The 22,419-nt window shown below is 45.8% G+C and overlaps 1 protein-coding gene across 1 annotated transcript in view; it reads right to left on the bottom strand.

Moving 5' to 3' along the window:
- The window catches only part of XXYLT1 (xyloside xylosyltransferase 1), a 298,751-nt gene that overhangs the window by 242,557 nt on the left and 33,775 nt on the right, over window positions 1-22,419 (bottom strand). Inside the window, exon 2 of the mRNA XM_088444743.1 lies at window positions 5,109-5,256. Coding sequence (XP_088300869.1) covers window positions 5,109-5,256 — 148 coding nt within the window. The remainder of the gene's footprint in view (window positions 1-5,108; window positions 5,257-22,419) is intronic.

The following is a 22,419-nucleotide window of genomic DNA, read 5'->3' as shown; positions in this document are numbered from 1 at the left end:
TTGCTTCACTGATAGTGACAGCTCTTTGGAGCTCATATTGAGAGTCGACAGCAACTGATTCCAAATGCAAATGTCACACCTAAAATCAACTCCAGACCTTTTACCTGCTTAATTGATAATGAAATAACAAAGGAATAGCCCACACCTGTCCATGAAATAGCTTTTGAGTTGATAGTCCCATTACTTTTGGCCCCTTAAAAAGTGGGAGGCACATATAGAAACCGTTGTAATTCCTACACCGTTCACCTGAATGGATGTAATTACCCTCAAATTAAATCTGAAAGTCTGCAGTTAAAGCACATCTTGTTTGTTTCATTTCAAAGCCATTGTGGTGGTGAATAGAGGCCAAAATATGAAAATTCTGTCAATGTCCCAATATTTATGCACCTGACTGTAATATCTATTTAACAAATATGCAAAATCAAGTTTAAAGAAAATTATATTTAATCAGTTTTAAACAGCTATTATTTACATGAAAGAAAAAAAGATGGGGACATTTTTGGAAAACATATTAGCTAGTTATATGGTTACGTAACAAGTAAAGATGCAGCTGATTTGCATAGGACTCTGCATCACCTGCACTTGCATACGCTTGGTTCCAGAGCATAGACAGCGCATGCAAGATACATTCTGCAAATTGACTCACGTTTAACTCTGCACCAGCACCATAGTGTCTAATTTCTTAAAATTAAAATTGTCCTCTCTAACTTCCTTCCATAAGTTATCCAGCAGCTCTCTGATCACCTTATGTAGAATAAATACCCTGAGTTTACATAGTATTTACCCAACAAAAAGGATCTTAAAAACTGGAGGTACAAGTGTTGTTTTATGAATGTGTTTTATTAATGTTTCTACTATTTCAGGGTTAAATGTTCTGGGATTCTCTTTAATTTCCCATTTTCTCTCTATCAGATGAGCCTTCACATGAATCAATAGGTCCTTCTGAATAATGTACACACATTTTCATCAGATCTACAGTATACCCATCCATGATCTTGTCCTTTTTACCTCTAGGAGTTGTCTGAAGTTCCTCCTTGGATGCAAAGTGCCTGATTCTCGAATGCAATACTGAATGTGGATGGATTGAGCTATGTTTAGCAAACTGCTCATTCATCATGGACTATATACACATCTTAAACTACTTACGAGCGATGCGAAGTCCTACGCATCACTAACACTTCTCACTTGCAGCCGTATTTTCTCATCCAGTTAATTCATTCTTTATATTGTTCTGTAAGTTGCACTTGACAATCTTTCTGATGGATACAGTCCAAAACACAATGCTCATTTGTAATCAATTGGTAAATCTTTATCACAAGCTCCACAAACACAATGCATCTTGCTAGTTTTCTTTCCATCTATAGGCTTAGTAAGTGCATTAAATAGCAGAGGTAGAAAAAGCGTGTGCTGACTCATACGTAGACTTCAGCAACACGGGTTGGGCTGCGTGCAGCCGTGTCACAGGGCGCAGTTTTTAAAAGAGACAGTCCCCAGGAGGCAACTCTTGTCTAGATGGTCAACTTTAATGAGAGAGACAACGAGACCTTCTGTAATTCCACCAGGTAATCATTCAATTCTACCTACACACACTTAATATTCAAATAAGTTCACACTGATGGTAACACGTTCCTTGGCCCCTTACAGGCATATAGGTGTGTTTAAGAAACAAAGACCAGGCTAATGCAGGTTGAGCAAAATTACTCCAATGCTTAAAGGTACAAAAATATGTTACAAAATGACACAGTTTATATTACAAGAAATAAAAGGGAATGAAACAAACTAGCTAACTTAGAAAGTTATGAAACAAATTAATGTTGGTCTTGGTTCTGGTGCATTGCAGTCTGGATAAGACTCTTCTCATGAATGTATACTTCTACAGGTCTCCTTGTCATTAACCTTGTGCAGGGCTGCTCCTAGCCCTCACCTTTTAGAGAAGATGTTTATTAGGGTCTATGTGACTTACAAACATACACCTTTGTCAAATTTCTCAGTCAAGGGGGGTTTTAGTGACAGGATTCTAAGAAAAAGAAAACAGGTGACCAGGGGATATTGCCATTCCCAATTTCATAACCTCTCAAAAAGGCCTTAACTATATCTTGACCAGATGTGTCAAGGGGACATAGGAAGGTCTGGTTTGGGGATTTACAATCCAGGACACTGACTTCAGGGGTTATATAAATGTAGTAGGGGAATTTCGTGGCATATGCCTTTTAAATAATTTTTTTCAACTGGCCCTAGATTATTTGCCCTTTCCAGGCCTATAATAGAATAAAGTGGTTACACACAAAGTTTTGAAAATGATAATATCTCATGGTTATTACCAGGCAGAACCAGCACAGTGAAAAAAACTGCTCTGCCCTCTGCCGTGCTCAGCTGAAGAGACAAAAAAAAAAAAACACAAGAAAGAGAAAGAAGAGTCACTCAGCTGAAGGATTAAGTTATACAAATATGTTTGGCTAGATCTTCGCTCAGTGTGGCATTCTGGCATCCCTGCTGCGACATGTCAATATGCGTTATGGCAGATCGTCGTGTATGCCAGGAAAGACTACACAACACGCAGTACACAGTTTAACCGCTGAGTGGCGAATGCGCCACGGATGAAAACTACAGCACTGAATACAATACTGTATTGCAGTGGATGGTAATCAGTGAGAGGGTGGCCAGTCATGTTCAGGCAGTGTAAACAGACACTCCTCAGGTGCTTGAAATGATCACTGTGTCAAGACTAAACCACTGTAGACCTACTCATTACAGGCCATCCCGTACTGTATACTGTCGCTAATAAAGACACATGGGCAGTTTTTATAAAGAGAGATCGTTTCAGGTTCAATACTTTGAAAGTAATCTGCACTACTTTATGCATTGCTCCGCACTTTCCTCATCCCTAAATCTCCATATTATGACATCCAGCTTCATTAGACTATAAACGGCAATAGACACTGTATTGTACACTTTACCTGCAGTAAAGTCGCACACTTAAATATCACATACACAACAGGTGCGGCTTTTGATACGGCTGGAATATGTGCGCGAGTGGTTAAAGTGAGCGCCTTGGGTTCGAGGCACGGAAAGGGCCAATGGGGCTAATCAGCAGTGTACGCAAGTGCACTGCTGAACGTAGATTCCCAATTACCGGGAATCTGCGCAAGCAAAAGACCCATTCTGCAAGTGTGTAGAATGGGTTCTGCTAACACGCATGCTAGCCCTTGAATGGCCCTGCCTGATTGACAAGCAGAGGCATTTAAAGGAGCTTTGCGGGGGTGCGGTTCCTGGAAACGGGGACGTATTCTCCCCTTTTTCCGGGAGTGGCAAGCCCAGGAGCTGCGTTGATCGCTGTAAGCTGAGGTTTACTCAACTGTCCGGTCACCCAGCAGAACCGTCCACCATCGACGGTGATCCCAGCAGGGATCACAAATGCAGCAGGGGGTGTCATACACCTCCTGCTGCATTTGCATTATTGCAAGGACGCAATTGCAAAGCTGCCTGCGTGCAGCTTTGCAATTGTGTTTCTTGCTGAATCAGTGCCAGTGTCATTTGGTACATCAGTAATTTTTCTTTAATCTTCACTATAGGATTAAATAAAGAATAAATCATTTGGTTTGTGATTTATATCATTTAGAAAAATACATATATGTGAAAGCCAGAAGATGCACACCCAGCATTAAATAAAGACAGAGCAATTGAAGTTCAATATTCTTCAACTCAATACATTGCTCTCAAATTGCCACCACCTGGCATTTCCTCTATACAGTAGATATTGTATTGTACACATTACAGGGGGTGGGTGCAGGGAGGTTGCCTACAGTTGTTCATACAGTATACTGTGTGGAATTCACTGCATCCTTCAGCACCTCCCCCTACAATCATTCACTTCTATTCAATGCCACCGCATGCTGAGCCCACTATTGACATTGTATTGTACACGGAGCCTGACAGCGTTCCAAAAGCTTTGTTGGCTATTTGACGCATGCGCTGTGCATTTTAGGAAAAGCGACATCTGGTGGGCAGATAGTCGTATTACACACACTCTGGCTTTTCCAGCCCTTCAGAACGTTATGCTGCACTTTACTGGAGCATGCTGCAATATAATAGTCAAGCAGCGGCATGGCAGGGTGCAACTAGCATGGTGCGCTACATTGCGTATGGAGCAAAGATGTAGCAGGACACATCTGTACATGAGGGCTGTCGTGGAGTGAGAAAGAAATAGACATATCCATAAAGTAACAAAATTATTCCTCCAAATACTTTTCCTATTGCATATTTAATGTTCCTGAACGCACACCCATTAGAGACACACGCAGAATACGCAGACTGACAATTTTCAAGTGATGCAAACGTATTAGCGTCTAAAAAAACTATACATTCTTTGCATGAAGCATTGAGGAATATAGGTTTAGGACACAAAATGGCTGCTTGCTCTACAGTATATACAGGTAACTGGCACATAACAGAAATGTCTTGTGTACAGCTTGGAGAATTTCCATTTCAATTGTTTATCATTATTCTAAGATATTTTAAGTTACCTTTGTTTTCTATTACAAAGTCAAGGCTTCATCTGTTCTGGCTAAACCGGTACACATTTTTATGTTAATCTTGTCACCATTAGGGATTTGTCATAGTAGTATCATCATCATCAATTGGGAACAAACCGTAATAAAACAAAACTGGGTAATAACAGACAAAGTGGTAAGAGCGCTCTGCTCACAATCTATATGTAGCCAGAATAGCTAGAGCTCTGGCTTTTAAAAAAATAAACACCTAATCTAACATACAATTTGAACAAAAATAAAATAATAAGTGACAGTCACAAATTGATCAGTAAAGGTTTCCATACCACGACAGGTAACGTTTCACATTGTGTGGAACGTGGTTTCCCAAGTCAATGAAAGCTATAGTCTTCTATTATCAGTAACTCTGTGACACCGACTGCAATAGTCTGATATCTTTAGGGAACAAAAACCTATCCCCATGAAGGAAATCTGTTAATATCACAAAATATACACTTCATCACAAAATTGTGACTGTTATTATTAGTAAAAAAGCAATAGATATTTAGATTTAGTGGTTATTCACCATAGGATGGGGCTGTATGTACAAAATAGAGTTACCTTTTGGCATTATGCGATGTAGAGCAACAGAGAGGAAAAAGATGGAGTCACTATAGTAGGTTCCAGTGCCGGCACTGAAGAGCTTCTGCATGGCTTCTACTATTGGGAACAACTTATCTGTCAGGGCACTGACATCATGGAAAAGAACCTGCAGTGCAGAGAGTAAACATGTATGAGAAAACTCAGTCTTCCTTAACCAGACAATAATCAAACATGAATAAACTTTCCCAAAATTAGCTATATATATTATATATATATATATATATATATATATATATATATATATTTATATTACACATTACAACTAAAACAATTAGAAATGGAGCTGTAAATAGCTCTCTCTGCCTAATTAGATAGTCAGGGTTGGCCAGTTTAGGACTGAAGAAAACCTTCAAGGAGGTATCAGAGGTGGGTAAAATGGGATGTTATGCTTGCAATATATTTTTTCTCTGAATAATTGGGGACATTGGAGTATAGAGGCTCTTTCAGGACTATACTCAATCCTGAAGGAACTTTAATTTTGTCAATTAACCAATATAGCCAACCGAGGTCACCAATTAAGACCTAGGCCTCTTAGGGGTAAGTTTACTAAGGCTTCTAAACTAGACAAGTAGTGGTGTTGTCAACCAGATTCTAACTATGTTTTATTGCATCCTAGAAAATTATATAATCTGATTGGTTACTATGGGCAACACCACTACTTGTGTCTATTTGAAGCTTTAGTAAATCTACTCCATAGACTGCAAACCTTACAAGAGTCGCTCAGACCAGCAAAAATGTGTGCCGGAGAGACAGCTGCTATTACATAAAGATTTTATAGTCTCAATTTTGCTCTGTACTATCAATAAAAGCTGCAGCATTTGGAGATGGAATGGAAGTGGTGTCATACAACTGGGCTATTCGAGTGTCCACTTTAGGGTATTTCCCTTTATCTCGTTTTAAAAAAAAGGCATGAATGTCTACTCTGACTAACCGTAAACTTTCAGTTGCTGTGACTTCACAAGGCATTGCGCCCAGACAGGTTAGGCCAGATGGTGGCATCACTAATTTTCATGATCACCCCCATCAGCAAAAGTTTAAAGGGAGTGTTCCCTTCATCTACCGCCAGAGAATGTGCAGCATGGTGTACTAACTCTGCAAAGGACTGGGGACCTTATTCAGAGGCGGCCGTACGGTCTACGACCGCACGGCCGCCTCGATGTTTTTCCAGTGCGCATGCGCATGAGGGAGCCGGCTCCCTCGTGCGCATGCGTGAGACCCGCTACGACCGACAGCGCCGGTCTTGGCGGGTCTCTTTCCAAAGGGGGCGAGCTGTCGATGTTGATTGACAGCTCGCCCCGTTTGGAAGGCGGGCCGGGGGGGTGGCAGCCCAAACTGAGGCGTTCCCATGGGAACGCCTGCCGTTTGGGGGAGGCCCCACTGACATCACTAGTGATGTCAGTGGAGAGCTTCCGGCTCTGACAGAGCCAGAAGCTCTCCGAGGCTTACGACAAGTGAGACCCTACCCTAGGGTCTCGTCGTAAGCCCCAATGGTCGCGATGGTCTCTGACCATCGCGACCATCACCCGAGCGATCGTTAGAGCTGTGGGTGTTAACCCACAGCCTAACGACCGCAACAGAGGCGGCCGGTCAGGATGCAAGTGGCCGCCCAGTTTCTGAGCGACCGCTTGCATCCTCCGACCGCCTCTGAATGAGGGCCTGGGACAGGAATGCAGCTCAGACTGGTTTGGCCATATCAGAGGGGATTCTGTGGACATCTGCCACAATCATTGTCAGCCTCAGAGTCAGTGTACAAGGTATGTATGATTGAATGCATGAATGTCCACTGGACAACTTACCATGGCAATTTAAATGTATAAACTTTAACAAATTATTATTCTCCTTTATTTATATGGCGCTACAAGTGTTCCCCAGTGCCTTACAGAGTACATAAATAAGTGAACAAGAAACCAGTGACTTACAGTACAATGCAGGACAAGGTTTATATACATTGCTGCATTAGCATTCATAACACTCAAATAAAAAACAGGGTGTAAGCAACCAAGTGGTGAGTGAGGAGTAGATGAAAGCGTAAGGAGAAACAACAAGAGGGTAGAGGGCCCTGCTCGCAAGAGCTTACATTCTAATTGGGAGGGGTAGACAAACAGGTGTGACACAGATGGGGTAGACAGGGTGGAAGAAGCATGGGGCAGTGGGTTAGGATAAGAGCTGGAAGGCTTTGATGAAGAAGTGGGTCTGGAGAGCCCAGAGTCAGGGACCAGCACGGGCAAAATCTTTTTACTAGCTTCTGGGCAGGTTTGATCTTAAAATTTAAGTGGCACTAATATCAACCAGAAACCCTAGCAAGTTTTGTACTTGCTATTAGTGTCGCTTTAAATTTGTGGTGAAACCCGTCAAGAAGAGTAAGCTTTTGTTTCGTAAATATACCCCTAAGCTCTGTAGTTCACAGATATAGGTCCGGAATAGATTAAAGTTCTTCAAACTGGGCATTGCTATATATGAAGGTGGGAATAGCAACAGAAACTGATGTGCCCGTTAGTTTGAATTTTTTTTGGCCTTTGTTCAAACTAATAAGCATAAATTAGTAGCAGCACCACTTATGAAATTCTGATTGTTTTGGGGATTTATTTTTTTGCTATTTATTGTGCGAAAAAAAAGGTATATTCTTCAAATGCTCTATAAGTATAATTTCTTCATAGCAGGAAATTCTGTTCTGCACATGGTCCTGGCAAAAAGAGCATAAGGTTCTCCAAAGCTCAAGCTTCTACAGTATCTTACTATTACTAATAAAACAAAGGTTTACTCAAACTATTAATTCAGTGACCTTGCAAGTGAGATTCCTGAAGTCTCTCAGCCAACAGACCAGCAGCTTGTTTAAAAAAACGTTAGGATAATAACAGTTATGGATAAGGAAAACAAAGAATAACAGATACGCCAAGCATTTGGTCAGGAAGCACGCAAATGGTAACCCAGAGCTTCCTTCACTGAACTATGGCAAAAGATAATTTTGATATTTTTCTGCTAAAATTTAGTAAAAAAAAATACTTGCATAACTCATATGTATCAGCAGCTAAGAATAATGTAATTTTAGACAGAAGCTTCAATGTGAGACATTCTTCAGCAAATAATTTCCTCAAGGTCGACCAGTTTTAGAAACAGTACAGTACCTTTTTGCCTTTATAAACTACCAATCACCTGTTCAGAATTGAAAGCCGCGCCCTTGATACAGTAATAAGATAAACCACTTTGTCTGGGGCATCACACAAATGCATATTTGTCAGACGTCTAGAAGGAAGAGATTTTTAGCAATCTGCATGCTCTGTAATCCAGTGCAAGCATTTATTGGTGAGAGAGACTCTAGTCCCAGGTCCATGCAATAAACCCACGCTAATTTCACCTATCCAAATGACTCAGAAGATCTTGAATAGGCCTGAATATTCTTTCCAGGAAGTGGCTGGAAAAGGTCTATTACATTTATATAACAATAGGCACAAAAGATACGTTCCACTTAACACTTATTTTATTTTTTTACGGTCTATGAATAATATGGAGGACGAGGCATGCTGAGAATCAATGTGCAAACTGACCTACATTACCTATTACTTTCTTTATTTTTATTATAAAGATTAAGATATAAAAAAGACATAGGACTTAATTTACTAAGCACACTGGCCCCGCAGCGCAAAACATCTTGCATTTGCAGGGTTGCATCCATCAGAAATTGCGGGGGGCAGGGACTGACAAAATAGGCAGCCCTGCAACTCCAACCACACAGTGTCTCTCCAGCCAGCACCCCTTCTGTCTGCTCAGCTCATACTTGCCTACTTATTTCATCCCCTCTCTGGGTGAAGCCTGGATTGGGGACAAAGCAGGCAACTTCGGGGGGTGGGGTCAGGATCCCATATCATTAGGCCCTCCCCCATCGCAGTAAAATGCAGCAGTTCACCGTCACGTGGGGAGGTGACTGGTATTTTAGCGTCATTTAGCCTGCCCCCTCCACACCAACCTGCGATTCCTGTTTATCTCCCCCATTCTGCTCACTTTACCAGGAAGTGGGTGGGATGCAGGAGATCCGGCAATTCTTCTGGAGGTGCAGGGAGCTACCCAAAATATTGGGAGCCTCCCACGACTTCCGGGTGAGTAGTCCCAGATAGCAACCCTCCTGTTTCCCCAGCCAGTCTCCTGCAGCCCAGGGACACTTTCCTTCTCCTGTGTCTTTTGGCTGCTCCATTCGCACTGCGGCCGTCTCCTGTGGCTTTTTTTTTTTTTTTTTAATTGAGGCAAGGCACGCGTGATGTCATGACGCCACGCATGCAACGTCTCAAAAAACAAACAAAAAACTATTGTACCAGCAAGCTGCTGTCTGGACAGATCCCACAGTAATAGATGGATCTATTCCATCTATAATGGCCGCCTGTGCCGCTGCAGTGATCTGCCAATGCTTCCATGGCCTATAGGGGTCTGCCACTGTGAAGCTCTCCACGTATCAGCGGTAGGGGCAAGGGGCAGCCCCCTCTGTTCGGGCAAAGGACTCCAGTCCTGGTAGTCGCCCCCTGATGGAGGACCTGCATATCACCATCAGTGCCTACTGCCCACTCTCTCTCTCTCTCTAAAATGTTTTGACTTTTTTTTTTTTTTTTTTTAATACAAACTGTGTTTATTGAGGGAAAGAGCAATTACATCCAATCTAGGTAGAATCACAGAAGAACTAAATACAGAAATCACATATAATTACCAAAAACAACATAGGGTAGAATAGACAAAAAGGAGGAATCCGCTGCGGTGAGCAATTGCTGGATGGAAAAGAAACACATGGCGATAAAAATGGCAACAAAGGGGGGTGGGGGGAGAACAAATAGGAAGTACAGATTGGGGTGTAGTAGAAGAGAAGAGCATTTGGGGAGGGCCGGGTTAAGGATCAGTAGAAGCCACTGCTAACCAGTGAACAGAGCTGCCAGGTCAAACCAGAAACACAGGTGAGAGGAATAAGTTATCAAGAATCAGGTGCAGGAGACCTCAATGGGGTGGTAGGTGGACAGGAAATCAAGGTCACCAGAAGGAAATGGCCACAAAGGAGTGGCACACTGTGACATTTATAATATTGAGATTCTTTAAACCTCAACCAGTCATACCATGTGGAAATAAAGTGGAATAAATCTGCTTCTCTGCACAGACAAAAAAGCAGAGACGTAAAATGTGCCTGAAAAAATAACTCAATTAGGTGCTTATTTTGAGTTGCACATATCTTAAGCATACTATAAGCTGTGGGCCTGATTCAGAGTTGGACGGAATTGCAGTCACACACAAGCCATCCCCGCAGTGCTAATTCAATCGTCCCTTAGGGCCGGATTCAATTAGCCATGAAAATTACAGCACAAGGTAAAAGTGCTAGTAGCCTTGGACTTTTACGCCAGAGCTATTAAATTTAAAAAAGCCCTTTTCCACACCTGGTAAATCCACGGCTAATGTGCATTAACCCATAGATTCCGGGTTAAGTACCCGAGCTATGGTATAACACGTTTCCGGGACTTATTGCAGATTTCTGTTCAAGCCTTCCCCAGGCTCAAACAGAAATCCAGGTTAGTACAGACGGTATAGCCCCTGCTACTGCATTAGCCTGCAATTAATTACAGCGTCTATTTGAGTCTGGCCATTAGTCTGTTTATATTTTGTACCTGTAACATTCTGGTTTTTACACATCTCTCTGAATTATTTATTAAACTACAAACGTGCAAGGACACCATTCACCGCTGCAAGGATATAGCAGAAAATAACATGTCAAGTTAAAACTCTGGTAACACTTGAAAAGTACAATAAACTGTGTCAATTACTGCATATTGCTAAGGCAAATGGAGCATATCTCTTCAATTACTTGGTATTACTGAATATTACACAATAAATCACAGCTACTCATTGTTTGGAAGCCGAGAAGCCCTTTATTTCAGTAGTAAACCAAATGAGCTAAGGAAAGTTAGATTTCAGTTCCTCCAGCTATCACTACTTTTAATATAACGTGGCTTCCTGTGTGTTCTACCTGTTAATATTTAGTCTTGAGTTACTTCTGTGTTTGTTACCAATTGAAAAATCATTCAGCGTCCAATGGCGCTACATCCAAATGTTATTAGGTGCGGCCAAGAATGGGTTAATTATTTATGGTATGAAGGCAGATAAATAAAAAAAAATAAAAACCCTTACACAAGCAAGTCAGAATAGCAAAACCTTGCTATACATATCCAAATGTGGCCCTTAGTATACTGTCCCAGATATTTGTGAAGTGATTATCAGGTTAGTTGCTGTCCACAGGTAGCATCCCTCCACGGAAAAGGACTCGAATATTTGCACACAAACCTATTTCCTGAGAACTGAAGAGCTATTACCAAATTTTGTTTTTGTATCTCTATCTGCGCTGAATATTGGTACAGATCATACACTGCCTCTCACCAGTGACCCAAAGCTCATGATATACGGGAAACTGGCTCCTGCAATCGATGGGGAGGAGAACATATATGTTTTCTCTAAGATGACTATGCCTATGTGCATCCAGAGAGGAAAAGCAGCAGGGGGTGCTACATTTTGAATGACTGAGATAGTTACAAAATAGAAACCAGTAACTAAATGGAGGTTGGGAGGTATTGAGAACTGTTTATTACAGTGAGCTCCTGACACTTTTAGGAAATAATGACTGCAAAATCAATGTCAGGATAAGATATAAAACTTCAGAAATAGGGCATCACCATAGCGACCAGGCAGTGGAATAAGTTAAGGGGGAAATAAAGCCTGGAAAAACCAAACAAATGAAGAGGGATGATATTGCTTAGTCACACGATACAGACAACCTTCTACCAATAACATCTGCTTGGTCATGTGAATAGCCCGTCAGTAGTACCTATGAATCTCTAGTGACACCGACTGGTGCTTGTGCCTTTCTGCTGTAAAGATGCAGAACACTAACGTATCTGAGATATATTGAAGCTGCCTAGTACATTTACTAAGGATGCATCTCAAAATTAACAAGTCCCACAAAATAAACAATCATACCTACAAACCTAACACTAGTTTTTCAATGTGATCTGTCAGTAATACATACACCATCATATTAAGAGATCAGTAATTTATGTAGAGTCATTTAATACGCTCATCTTTACTCAAAACTAAATTTTATGTATTGTACCCATGTACTAATGGCACAATGCAGGAGATTTCACAGAATTCTCTGGCAAAGTGCTAATTATCACAGTCCCCATTACCATCATTACTATCTGACCCCTATGTAACAAACTCCAAAAAGTTAAGCTTTGCGGAGTTTGGCCCTGGCAGTTTACACCACTTTCAGATAATGTAAACTTCTGTAAACCTATGGAGGCTCCAGGGGCAGGAGGGCAATCCTTCGATCTCTCTCTGGCAGCCTCTGGCCGGTTCCGGAAACGGACGCCGTGCGTATGCGCTGTGTCAGCTTCCACAGGAGAAGTCTTTCATAAACGTGAAAGACTTCTACAATTTGGTCTTCCAAACCTTTTGCTTACAGCTCATAAGTACACTTTTCCTGGCCCGATACGCATTTTTCAGCAGTAAATGTAAAAAGGGCTTGTAAGATCAGGGAAAAATGTAACTACCACAGGAATAATTGATCCTTTTGGCAACCTCTCCCCCTCAGTCATATGTGAACACATAAAAAGCCACTGCCGCATTCCCAGTTTACCGCACATTAACAGTGGGTAAAAGCTTAAAATTAGTGAGAAGGCATTACACAAATGAGATACTGCATCTAGTGATAAGATGTTACATTGATGTATGTCAGAGGAATTTTAAAATAAATCAGGATAAAAATGTCTAAAATTTTCAATACTGTCAGGAAAGATGAAGAACGAACCTCAAATGACTAAAGTAATAGGTTCCCCTGTCAGTCATGCATTCCAGCAGAAAAACTCAGGAGCTAGATGTGTAATTAACCTTTTCTGACAGAGAAAGCACCCACGTAAGGCATCACATGCTAGCCTGCCACTGGTATTATTCATTTGCTATACATGGGACCTATGAACAATTCACAATTCTGAAACTGATGCAAATAAATTTAATCTAATTTAAGGATACTGACAAATTTTAGCTGACACTGAGAACAAAAAAATAAAATAATCTAATATAATCCATTTTACACAGGAAACAAACTATTCAGGTGACTGTAAAATATCACTGAGTGATTTGTGAAAGTGTCTGCTTCAAAAGCAGCAAGAAACCAGATTTATTTATTTATTTATTAACAGTTTCTTATATAGCGCCGCATATTAATAGAAAAAAACTGGGTAATAATAGACAGATATATAGGTTACAATTCTATTCATCTTCACAACCATAGTGATATCGTGGTGAGTATTTTTTCCAATTTTTGCATTATAAAAGATACCAAATTTTGCCATGGAGATCTATGTCCATATAAAAGGAAAGTGGGCTTAGTCAGACTACGTTTGCTGGTGATAAAATTCAGACTGACAAGTATATTTCTGAAGAATACTTAAAGCAGATCTACTATCTACACACAGTGATGGCAGCCATTTTGTGGGAGGAACAATTAGATGCCAATTAAGTTTGATAGGCACCAGTGACATCACTGATGCGTTGGTTCCTAATGAATAAATAATATGAGATATGGTAAGAACTTACCCTTGTTATCTCTATTTCTACGAAGTCCATAGGGTTCCACAGGATACCTTGGGGTATAGGTGTGACGTCAGTCGCAGGGCACCAAAGAGTTAAGCTTTCAGCCTCCCAGGATGCACTAGGTCCCCCTCCTATACCCCGCCCCCGGGCCAAGGCACCTCAGTTAGTTACCAAGCCATAGGCCGGAGGAGGAGAAGGAAGAGAGAGAACAAAGATCTGGACACATACAAGAATCACATTCTCACCAGAGGGAGACGGAAAACCGGTGACCAGAGCAAAGCCCATCTGCAGCACAGGTGCGACAGGGCGGGAGTCCTGTGGAACCCTATGGACTTCGTAGAAATAGAGATAACAAGGGTAAGTTCTTACCATATCTCATATTTTCTACTTCAGGGTCCATAGGGTATCCACAGGATACCTTGGGGATGTCCCAAAGCAGTATCCTTTAAGGGTGGGGACGCTCCTGTGCAGAAAGGAGAATCCGCTGCCCGAAGGAAGCATCCTGAGAGGCGAAGGTGTCAAACCTGTAATACCTCACGAAGGTATGGACAGAAGACCACGTAGCAGCCTTGCAGATCTGAACTGCCGAGGCACCACGTCGAGCTGCCCACGAAGGACCCACAGACCTAGTGGAATGAGCCTTCAGAGAAGGAGGGACCGGTAGGCCTTCATGAAGATAAGCTTCAGAAATAGCCATACGGATCCAGGCTGCCAAAGTTTGCTTTGAAGCAGGCCAACCCTTTTTACGGAAGCCATAGAGGACAAACAAAGCGTCCGACTTCCTAAACGAAGAAGTGCGGTCAACATAAGTCCTTAAGGCCCGCACAACATCCAAAGAGGCCTCACCCACGGAAAGACCCGGTGAGTTAAAGGCCGGAACAACTATTTCCTCGTTAACATGAAACTGGGAAACAACTTTGGGAAGAAACTCGGGCCGAGTGCGGAGCACTGCCCTGTTCCCATAAAAAACCAAGAAAGGGGGTCTACAAGAAAGAGCCCCTAACTCAGAAACACGTCTGGCCGAAGCAATGGCCAGAAGGAAAACAGTCTTAGCGGTTAGCCATTTAAGATCCACTGAGCCCAGTGGTTCAAACGGCGGTCCTTGGAGAGCCCTCAGGACCACAGCCAAATCCCAAGGCGCCACAGGTGGAACAAAGGGCGGCTGAATGCGGAGAACACCCTGCATAAAGGTGCGCACATCCGGGATTGTAGCAATCCTACGGTGAAACCAGACAGATAGGGCCGAAACCTGTACCTTCAAAGCAGCAAGGCGAAGCCCATGATCTAGTCCCGCTTGCAGGAAGGCGAGAATCCGAGACAGACGAAACTCCCGCGGTGCATAACCTCTCGGTCGACACCACTGGAAGAACGTATGCCACACGCGATGGTATATCCTCGCGGAAGACGGTTTCCGAGCTCGTAACATGGTACGCACCACAGAGCTGGAAAACCCCTGGGACCTCAGCATGGCCGTCTCAACAGCCACGCCGTCAAAGACAGCCGAGTCAGGTCCGGGTGAAGACAAGGACCCTGAGACAGAAGGTCCGGTCGTAGCGGCAACCGCAGAGGACTGTCCACGGACAGACCCTGAAGGTCTGAGAACCAGTGCCGTCTGGGCCACGCGGGAGCTATCAACAGGAGCGTCCCTCCTTCCTGTTTGAATTTCCGGATTACCCGTGGAAGAAGGGAGACCGGAGGGAACAGGTATGCGAACCGGAACGTCCACCGGACGGACAGAGCATCCACCAGAGACGCCCCTTCGTCTCTTGTGCGAGACCCGTACACCGGCAACTTGTTGTTGTGCCGGGACGCCATGAGGTCGATTTCTGGAAGACCCCACCTGTCCACCAGTAGTTGAAAAACGTCCGGGTGCAGGGACCATTCCCCCGGATGAACGTCCTGGCGACTTAGAAAGTCCGCCTCCCAATTTAGCACTCCCGGGATGAAGACCGCTGATATGGCCGGAAGATTGCGCTCCGCCCAAACCAGGATCCGAGAGACCTCTACGAGAGCCGCCCGACTGCGAGTTCCTCCTTGCCTGTTTATGTAGGCCACGGTGGTAGCGTTGTCCGACTGGACCTGCACCGGGCGACCCTGGAGAAACCGCTGTGCCTGCTGGAGAGCATTGAAGACCGCACGGAGTTCCAAGATATTTATTGGAAGCTCCGCTTCTGTCGGCGTCCACCTGCCCTGGAACAAGTGTGGACCCGAAACTGCTCCCCAGCCCCGAAGACTGGCGTCCGTTGTCAACAGGACCCAATTTGGAACCCAGAACGGACGTCCCTTGTTGAGGTGGGTCGTCTGTAACCACCACGCAAGGGACAGGCGAACCTCCTGGGTGAGCACAATCGTCTGGGACTTCAGAGACTGAGTCAGCCCGTTCCACTTGGACAGGATCAGGTGCTGCAGAGGTCTGGAGTGAAACTGGGCGTATTCCACCATGTCGAACACCGACACCATGGAGCCCAGTAACCTCATCGCCGAGTGTAAGGACACCCAGCGGCTGTGCAGGCAACTGCGCACCCTTGACTGTAAAGCAGAGATCTTGTCCTCCGTCACGAAGATCCTTTGCTGTCCCGAGTCCAATAAGGCTCCAAGATGCAGAATCCTCCGAGACGGGATTAGAGTGGACTTCTGCCAGTTGATTAGCCAGCCGTGCCGTTGCAGCAGTGCAATGGTCAGGTCCAAGTGGCGTAACAGGAGCTCTGGAGATCCTGCCACCAATAACAGGTCGTCCAAATACGGCAACATGCGGACTCCCTGCAGCCGCAGAGAAGCCGCCATGACCGCCATCACCTTGGTGAAAACACGTGGTGCTGTTGCCAGGCCAAAAGGTAACGCCCGAAACTGGAAGTGGTCGCTGCGGATTGCAAACCTGAGGAACTGTTGATGGCGCCAAAGAATAGGGACATGCAGGTAAGCGTCCTGTATGTCCAATGACACCAAGTAGTCCCCAGGTTCCAGCGCCAGAATGATGGACCGTAGGGTCTCCATCCGAAACTTCGGGACCCGCAAAGACTTGTTGAGTGCTTTGAGGTTGAGAATCGGACGATATGACCCATTGGGTTTCTGTACCAAAAATAGATTTGAATAGAAACCCTGGCCCCTCTGGGAGAATGGAACAGCCACTATAACTCCAGCCTGGAGCATAGTGTGCAATACCTTCCGCAGCTCCGTAGCCTTGTTCCGGTCTGATGGGAGACCCGTGGTGAAGAAGCGAGCCGGGGGTCTGTGCCGGAAGAAGAGGGCGTATCCGTGGGAAACCACCTCCAGAACCCAAGTGTCTGTCGTAGTGGTCGACCAACACTGGGCGAACTGTAGCAGGTGGCCTCCCACCCTGGGATCCCCCAAAGGGAGGCCTGGACCGTCAGGCCGCAGGCTTGTCATCTGGCTTGGGGGCCGGACGTCTGGTACTCCATGCCTGCTTCCGGGGCTTGACCGATTTCTTAGGGCCAGCCTGTCGAGGAAACGACTGTGGTTTGGGCCTGCCCTGGGCCCTAGATGACCGAAAGGACGATGGTCCCGAACCAGAAGGAGCAGCGGCCGACGGGAGACAAGCAGATTTGGCTGCCGCCAGCGTGGCCACAATCTTATCCAGATCCGGACCGAAGAGAACTTCTCCGGTAAACGGCAACGCTTCCAGACCTTTCTTGGAATCTGCGTCCGCCTTCCAGGATCGCAGCCACAAGGTGCGACGAGCAGCCACCGCTGCTGAAGAAATTCTAGACACCAGAGTACTAATGTCTAGAGCCGCCTCGTTGATGTAGGTGGCCGAATCACGGAGATTGCCAATCAACTCCGCCTGTTCGGCCGGACAGTCGGATTCAAAAGAAGCCTCTAATGAATCCGCCCAGCGCTCCATCGCTCTGGCAACCCAGCAAATGGCCATAGCCGGCCGTGCTGCCCCCCCTGCAAGGGAATAAGCGGACTTCAGGCAGATTTCTACCTTGCGGTCCGTAGCATCCTTAAGGGAGGACATGGATGGCATCGGCAATGTGGCACTACGGACAAGACGGGTCACGTGAGAATCCACCTGTGGAGGGGATTCCCACTTAGCAAAATAATTATCCGCGAACGGATAAGCCACCGCCAGGCGTCTCTGCGGCTGGTATCTTTTGCCAGGTTGTTTCCACGCCTCCTCTAAATGGTCCACCAACTGACCCGAAAGAGGAAAGACTGTGGCATCGCCCTTCACATCTTTGAAAAAGGCATACTTAGATTTAGCCGCTGGGGGAACTTCGTCCTCAATCACCAAGGCTGTGCGGACCGCCCGAATAAGTCCAGGAATATATACTTTGGACTTAGCATCAGCGTCCTTAGTATGGAGAGGTTCCTGATCGTAAGGATCCAGAATCTCCCCATCATCAGACGTCCCTTCGTCATCCTCATAAGGAGCGGACAGAGACGCCACCGGCCTTTTATGAGGCCGCATCACAGACTCCCCTTGCAACACATCCGACAAGTGCTGTACAGAACTCGTCAGGGAGTTAACCCACGCTGGCTCCTGAGAACCCGGGAGCGGGGAAATAGGGAGACTGTGGGGTACCACCAATTGTCGTGGGAACCCCTGCATGGGTGACGACACCACAGACTGCTGGGACAAACCCATCGGAGTAAACGCGGGCTGCGGAGCTAACTGGCCCACTAAAGCTGTTAACGCCTGAGCGAAACAAGCCCAGGGCGGCTCCTGTACCGGTGCTGTAACCGTAATAGGCCGCGCCATGGACAAACACTGCCGGCAAAGGCCCTCCGCGCTACCCTCCCCCTCCGCTAACGGTACTTTGCACGTGGTACACTGTAGCCGGAGGAGAAAATCACTTTCAGACATGATGGCACCACGTATGTGACCTCTCTCACCAATTAAGTATTAAATAGGCGAGAGACCACCCTGCAGCACCGCACCGCAAGGGCTTTAGCAGAAGAACAGGGACAGTAATAAAGCTGACAGTTTAGAGAAGAAAAGTTACAGGCAGCGCTAGCACAGTCACATACAATGCAGAGAAATAACAATTCCTGCACTAACAGCGCTGATTACTCAACTACACAGACACAGGGCCTGGTAGGACACAGCGCTGCATACACAGACCTGAGCCACAGCGGAGGAGAGGTATGCGGGGGGACCCAGACCACGATGCTTCCGTCCAGCGCTTCCAGCAGCGTTCACCATGCGTTCTGGAGAAGATGGCCGCCGAGGAGCAGAGAGGAGGCTGGCCTGGGGGAGGAGCGCTGCCACAGGACCAGTCGGCAGCATGCAGAGATGGCTGTGTGCAGCGGGGGAGGCGCCGGCTGTGAGACAGGGAAGGCGCGCTCCCCTGGCATGCATTTAACCCCTGGGACGCCGCAGCGCTACCGCTCTGCTGCGGTCCGCTGTCCCAGGGGGTAGTGGAAGCGCAGGTTGGTCGCCTGGCTCCACGCTGCAGCCAGTCCCCAGGGAGCCCCCTGCCTGGGGACTTAGGACCATGTGATCAGCGGGGACCCCCCGCGGGACCCCGCTGCTTACCTCTGTCCCCCTTGAATCCGGCCATGGTCCGGAGCATCTGGGGTCACCGCTAGCTGTGACCCCAGACGCCCACCAGCATCCCCGGATCAGTACCGGCGTTCTGGTACCGGCGGGGTGTAGGGAAGACAGCATGGACGTCAGGACTGACAGTCCATGCTGTTCATCCAGATGTGCAGCCACAGCTGCATGAAGAAAAAGCTTCAGGGGCTCTTCTAGCCCCCACTCCAACAGGTGCACCCGACTCCGGCCGGGCACCAAACTAAACTGAGGTGCCTTGGCCCGGGGGCGGGGTATAGGAGGGGGACCTAGTGCATCCTGGGAGGCTGAAAGCTTAACTCTTTGGTGCCCTGCGACTGACGTCACACCTATACCCCAAGGTATCCTGTGGATACCCTATGGACCCTGCAGTAGAAAGGCTGTTTTCATGATTATTTGTTCAAACCACAAATGGATGATTCTAGTGTGTACTGTAGATCACTGATCTTTTCGAATGCCCGGGCATACACTATACGATTATCAGAGTGATCCGCCCGATATCAGCGGATCCCCCCCGATAATTGCACTGTGGGCCTGATTCAGAGCCGCTCGTAAGCGGCCGCTCGTTCGCTCCGAGTGATGTTCGCACATCTGCGCATGGGTCGTAATGCGCCAACCAGTCATTGCGGTCGGAAATCGAGCGCTCGCAAAATAGCGAGTGCCTGCTAATTTGTGTGACAGGATGAGGCGTTTGTGGGTGGTAACAGGGGAAGGTGCTTGAAAACGGGGAGTGGAGATTTATTTATTTATTATTTATTAACAGTTTCTTATATAGCGCAGCAAATTCCGTTGCGCTTTACAATTGTCAACATTGATAGAACAAAGTGGGTAATAACAGACAGATATATAGGTAGGAAGGCCCTGCTCGCAAGCTTACAATCTATAGGGAGATCCGAACGCAGGCGTGCCAAACGGTCAAAACGGGCGTTTTAAGGGTGTGCATAATTAACTAAGCAGCGTCATCGACCACGTCACTTGGTTGTTTCTTAGCCTGAACTGTTCGCATGATTGCGGTAGGATAAACCTACCACAAGCACTGCGAGCAGTTCAGATGCCTTTCGATGTACTCGATTAATCAAATAAATAGCGGAGATGACATAGGATGCGAGCGGCCAGGGGGCGTCTTTACAAAATAGCGAGCGCATGTTTCGTTCGCTCGCTCAGACATCAGACCGCAAAGAGCGAGCGCCCAAGTTAAATAGCCGGCCCCTTTTTCTGAACGAGTGAGCGCAAATAGCTTCCAGCTCTGAATCAGGGCCTGTGTGTGCAGGCGACAGAGTGTAAAATATCGATCGGCCGGGCATGCTGGATTGTCTGAGGACACAGAGGGCCTGATTCAGAGCCGAGCGCTCGCTCTGAATCAGGGCCCTCCTCCATGAAAATGGAGCGTCCTCCTGGACGCTTGCATAGCTGTGGGTGACCACCCACAGCTTATGCGAGCGTCCATGATGATGGACGCGATGGTCAAGACCATCGGGCTTGCGACGGACACCCTGCGGTAGGGTCTCGCTGCCTCAAGCCCAGGAGTGATTTTGGCTCTATCAGAGCCAAAATCACTCCCACTGACATCACTAGTGATGTCAGTGGGGCCGGCTTCAGACGGTAGGCGTTCCCATGGGAACGCCTCTGTCTGGCAGCCACGCCCCTGGCACGCCCACCAAAGGGGGCGTGCTGTCAATCAAATCGACAGCACGCCCCCTTTGGTGCGAGACCCGGAGCGACGGAGAGCCCGTCGCTATCCGGGTCTCGCGCATGCGCACGATGGAGCTCCCTCCGTAGTGCGCATGCGCAGTGGGGCAACATCGACCCGCTTGCGAGCGTCCTGCGCTCGCGAGCGGGTCTGAATGACCCCCAGAGTCTGTTTGTGCTGTTACGTCTGCCATCAGGTTAGATGCTCCTTGATGCGCCCCAACATCATTATCAGTTCACGGATCACAGGAGACAAACAATAGCAAATGTACAACAATAACTTTGTTATACAGCACATAAGATAACAGTGTAAACTACAATAACTATCTATACACATAAATATATAAATCAATATAATTATCACTTAGCTGTTGAAATCTTAAATTGCCTCAGTAAAAACTAGTAAAATTAAGTATCCCAAAAAATATATATTAAAACTGTATAAAATGTTTATACCGTTTAAAGCTTAAAAAGGAAAAAAAAAAAATATTCCATGTAATCTAATTAATATAAAAAGTATTCATGAAAAAGCCACAAACAGATACTGAGATCTGTATAAAGACTACATATCCTGCTTAAAGTATTTGAACTTTTCACACATATCAGTTTAAAGGGCAGATGTACTAAACCATGGAGAGAGAGATAGAGATACAGTGGAGAGAGATACAGTGGAGAGAGATACAGTGGAGAGAGATACAGTGGAGAGAGATACAGTGGAGAGAGATACAGTGGAGAGAGATACAGTGGAGAGAGATACAGTGAAGAGAGATACAGTGAAGAGAGATACAGTGAAGAGAGATACAGTGAAGAGAGATACAGTGAAGAGAGATACAGTGAAGAGAGATACAAGGGGCTATGTACTAAGCCTTGGAGAGAAAGTGGATGGAGATAAAGTACCAACCAATCAGCGCCTGTCAATTTACAGGCGGTTTAAAAAAAATTACAGTTAGGAGCTAACCGTTTAGTACTTCATCACTTAACATCTCCCCCTAAATGACTTACACATAAAAACCAAGCTGTGAATAAACAAATTATAAGCAATATATAGGATTGTTCCTATAGTGGTAAGCAGCAGCTGTGGCGAGTCTGGTTAGTAAGCAAGGGCCAGTTATGGTCATTAGCACCAAGTAAATTTCTGTTTTTGCAATAGTAATATAGGGCCCCGTATGAAATGAACCTCGGTGCTCACTTCCCTAGTTGGGAGATTAAATATTCACCAGGTTGCAGTCTGGATGGTCAGTCTCCCATGCAAGTGTTTAAATGTGGTGTAGGATTACCTCTGTGCCGTATGCTGGGGATGCTCTCCAGGTTATCAGGAGTCTGTGAGCGATGTGAAGTTACTGTGCCAAGTGCAGCCAGGGCACTACAAGACTCTCCCGAGACTAGTGCAGAACAGAGCTGTATATCCTCAGCAGTGGCAAAAGGTGTAGG

Source organism: Taudactylus pleione, unplaced genomic scaffold, assembly GCF_031769625.1.
Source record: "Taudactylus pleione unplaced genomic scaffold, aTauple2 ptg000372l, whole genome shotgun sequence".
Classification (NCBI taxonomy): Eukaryota; Metazoa; Chordata; class Amphibia; order Anura; family Myobatrachidae; genus Taudactylus; species Taudactylus pleione.
This window is presented reverse-complemented; position numbering and strand designations above follow the sequence as displayed.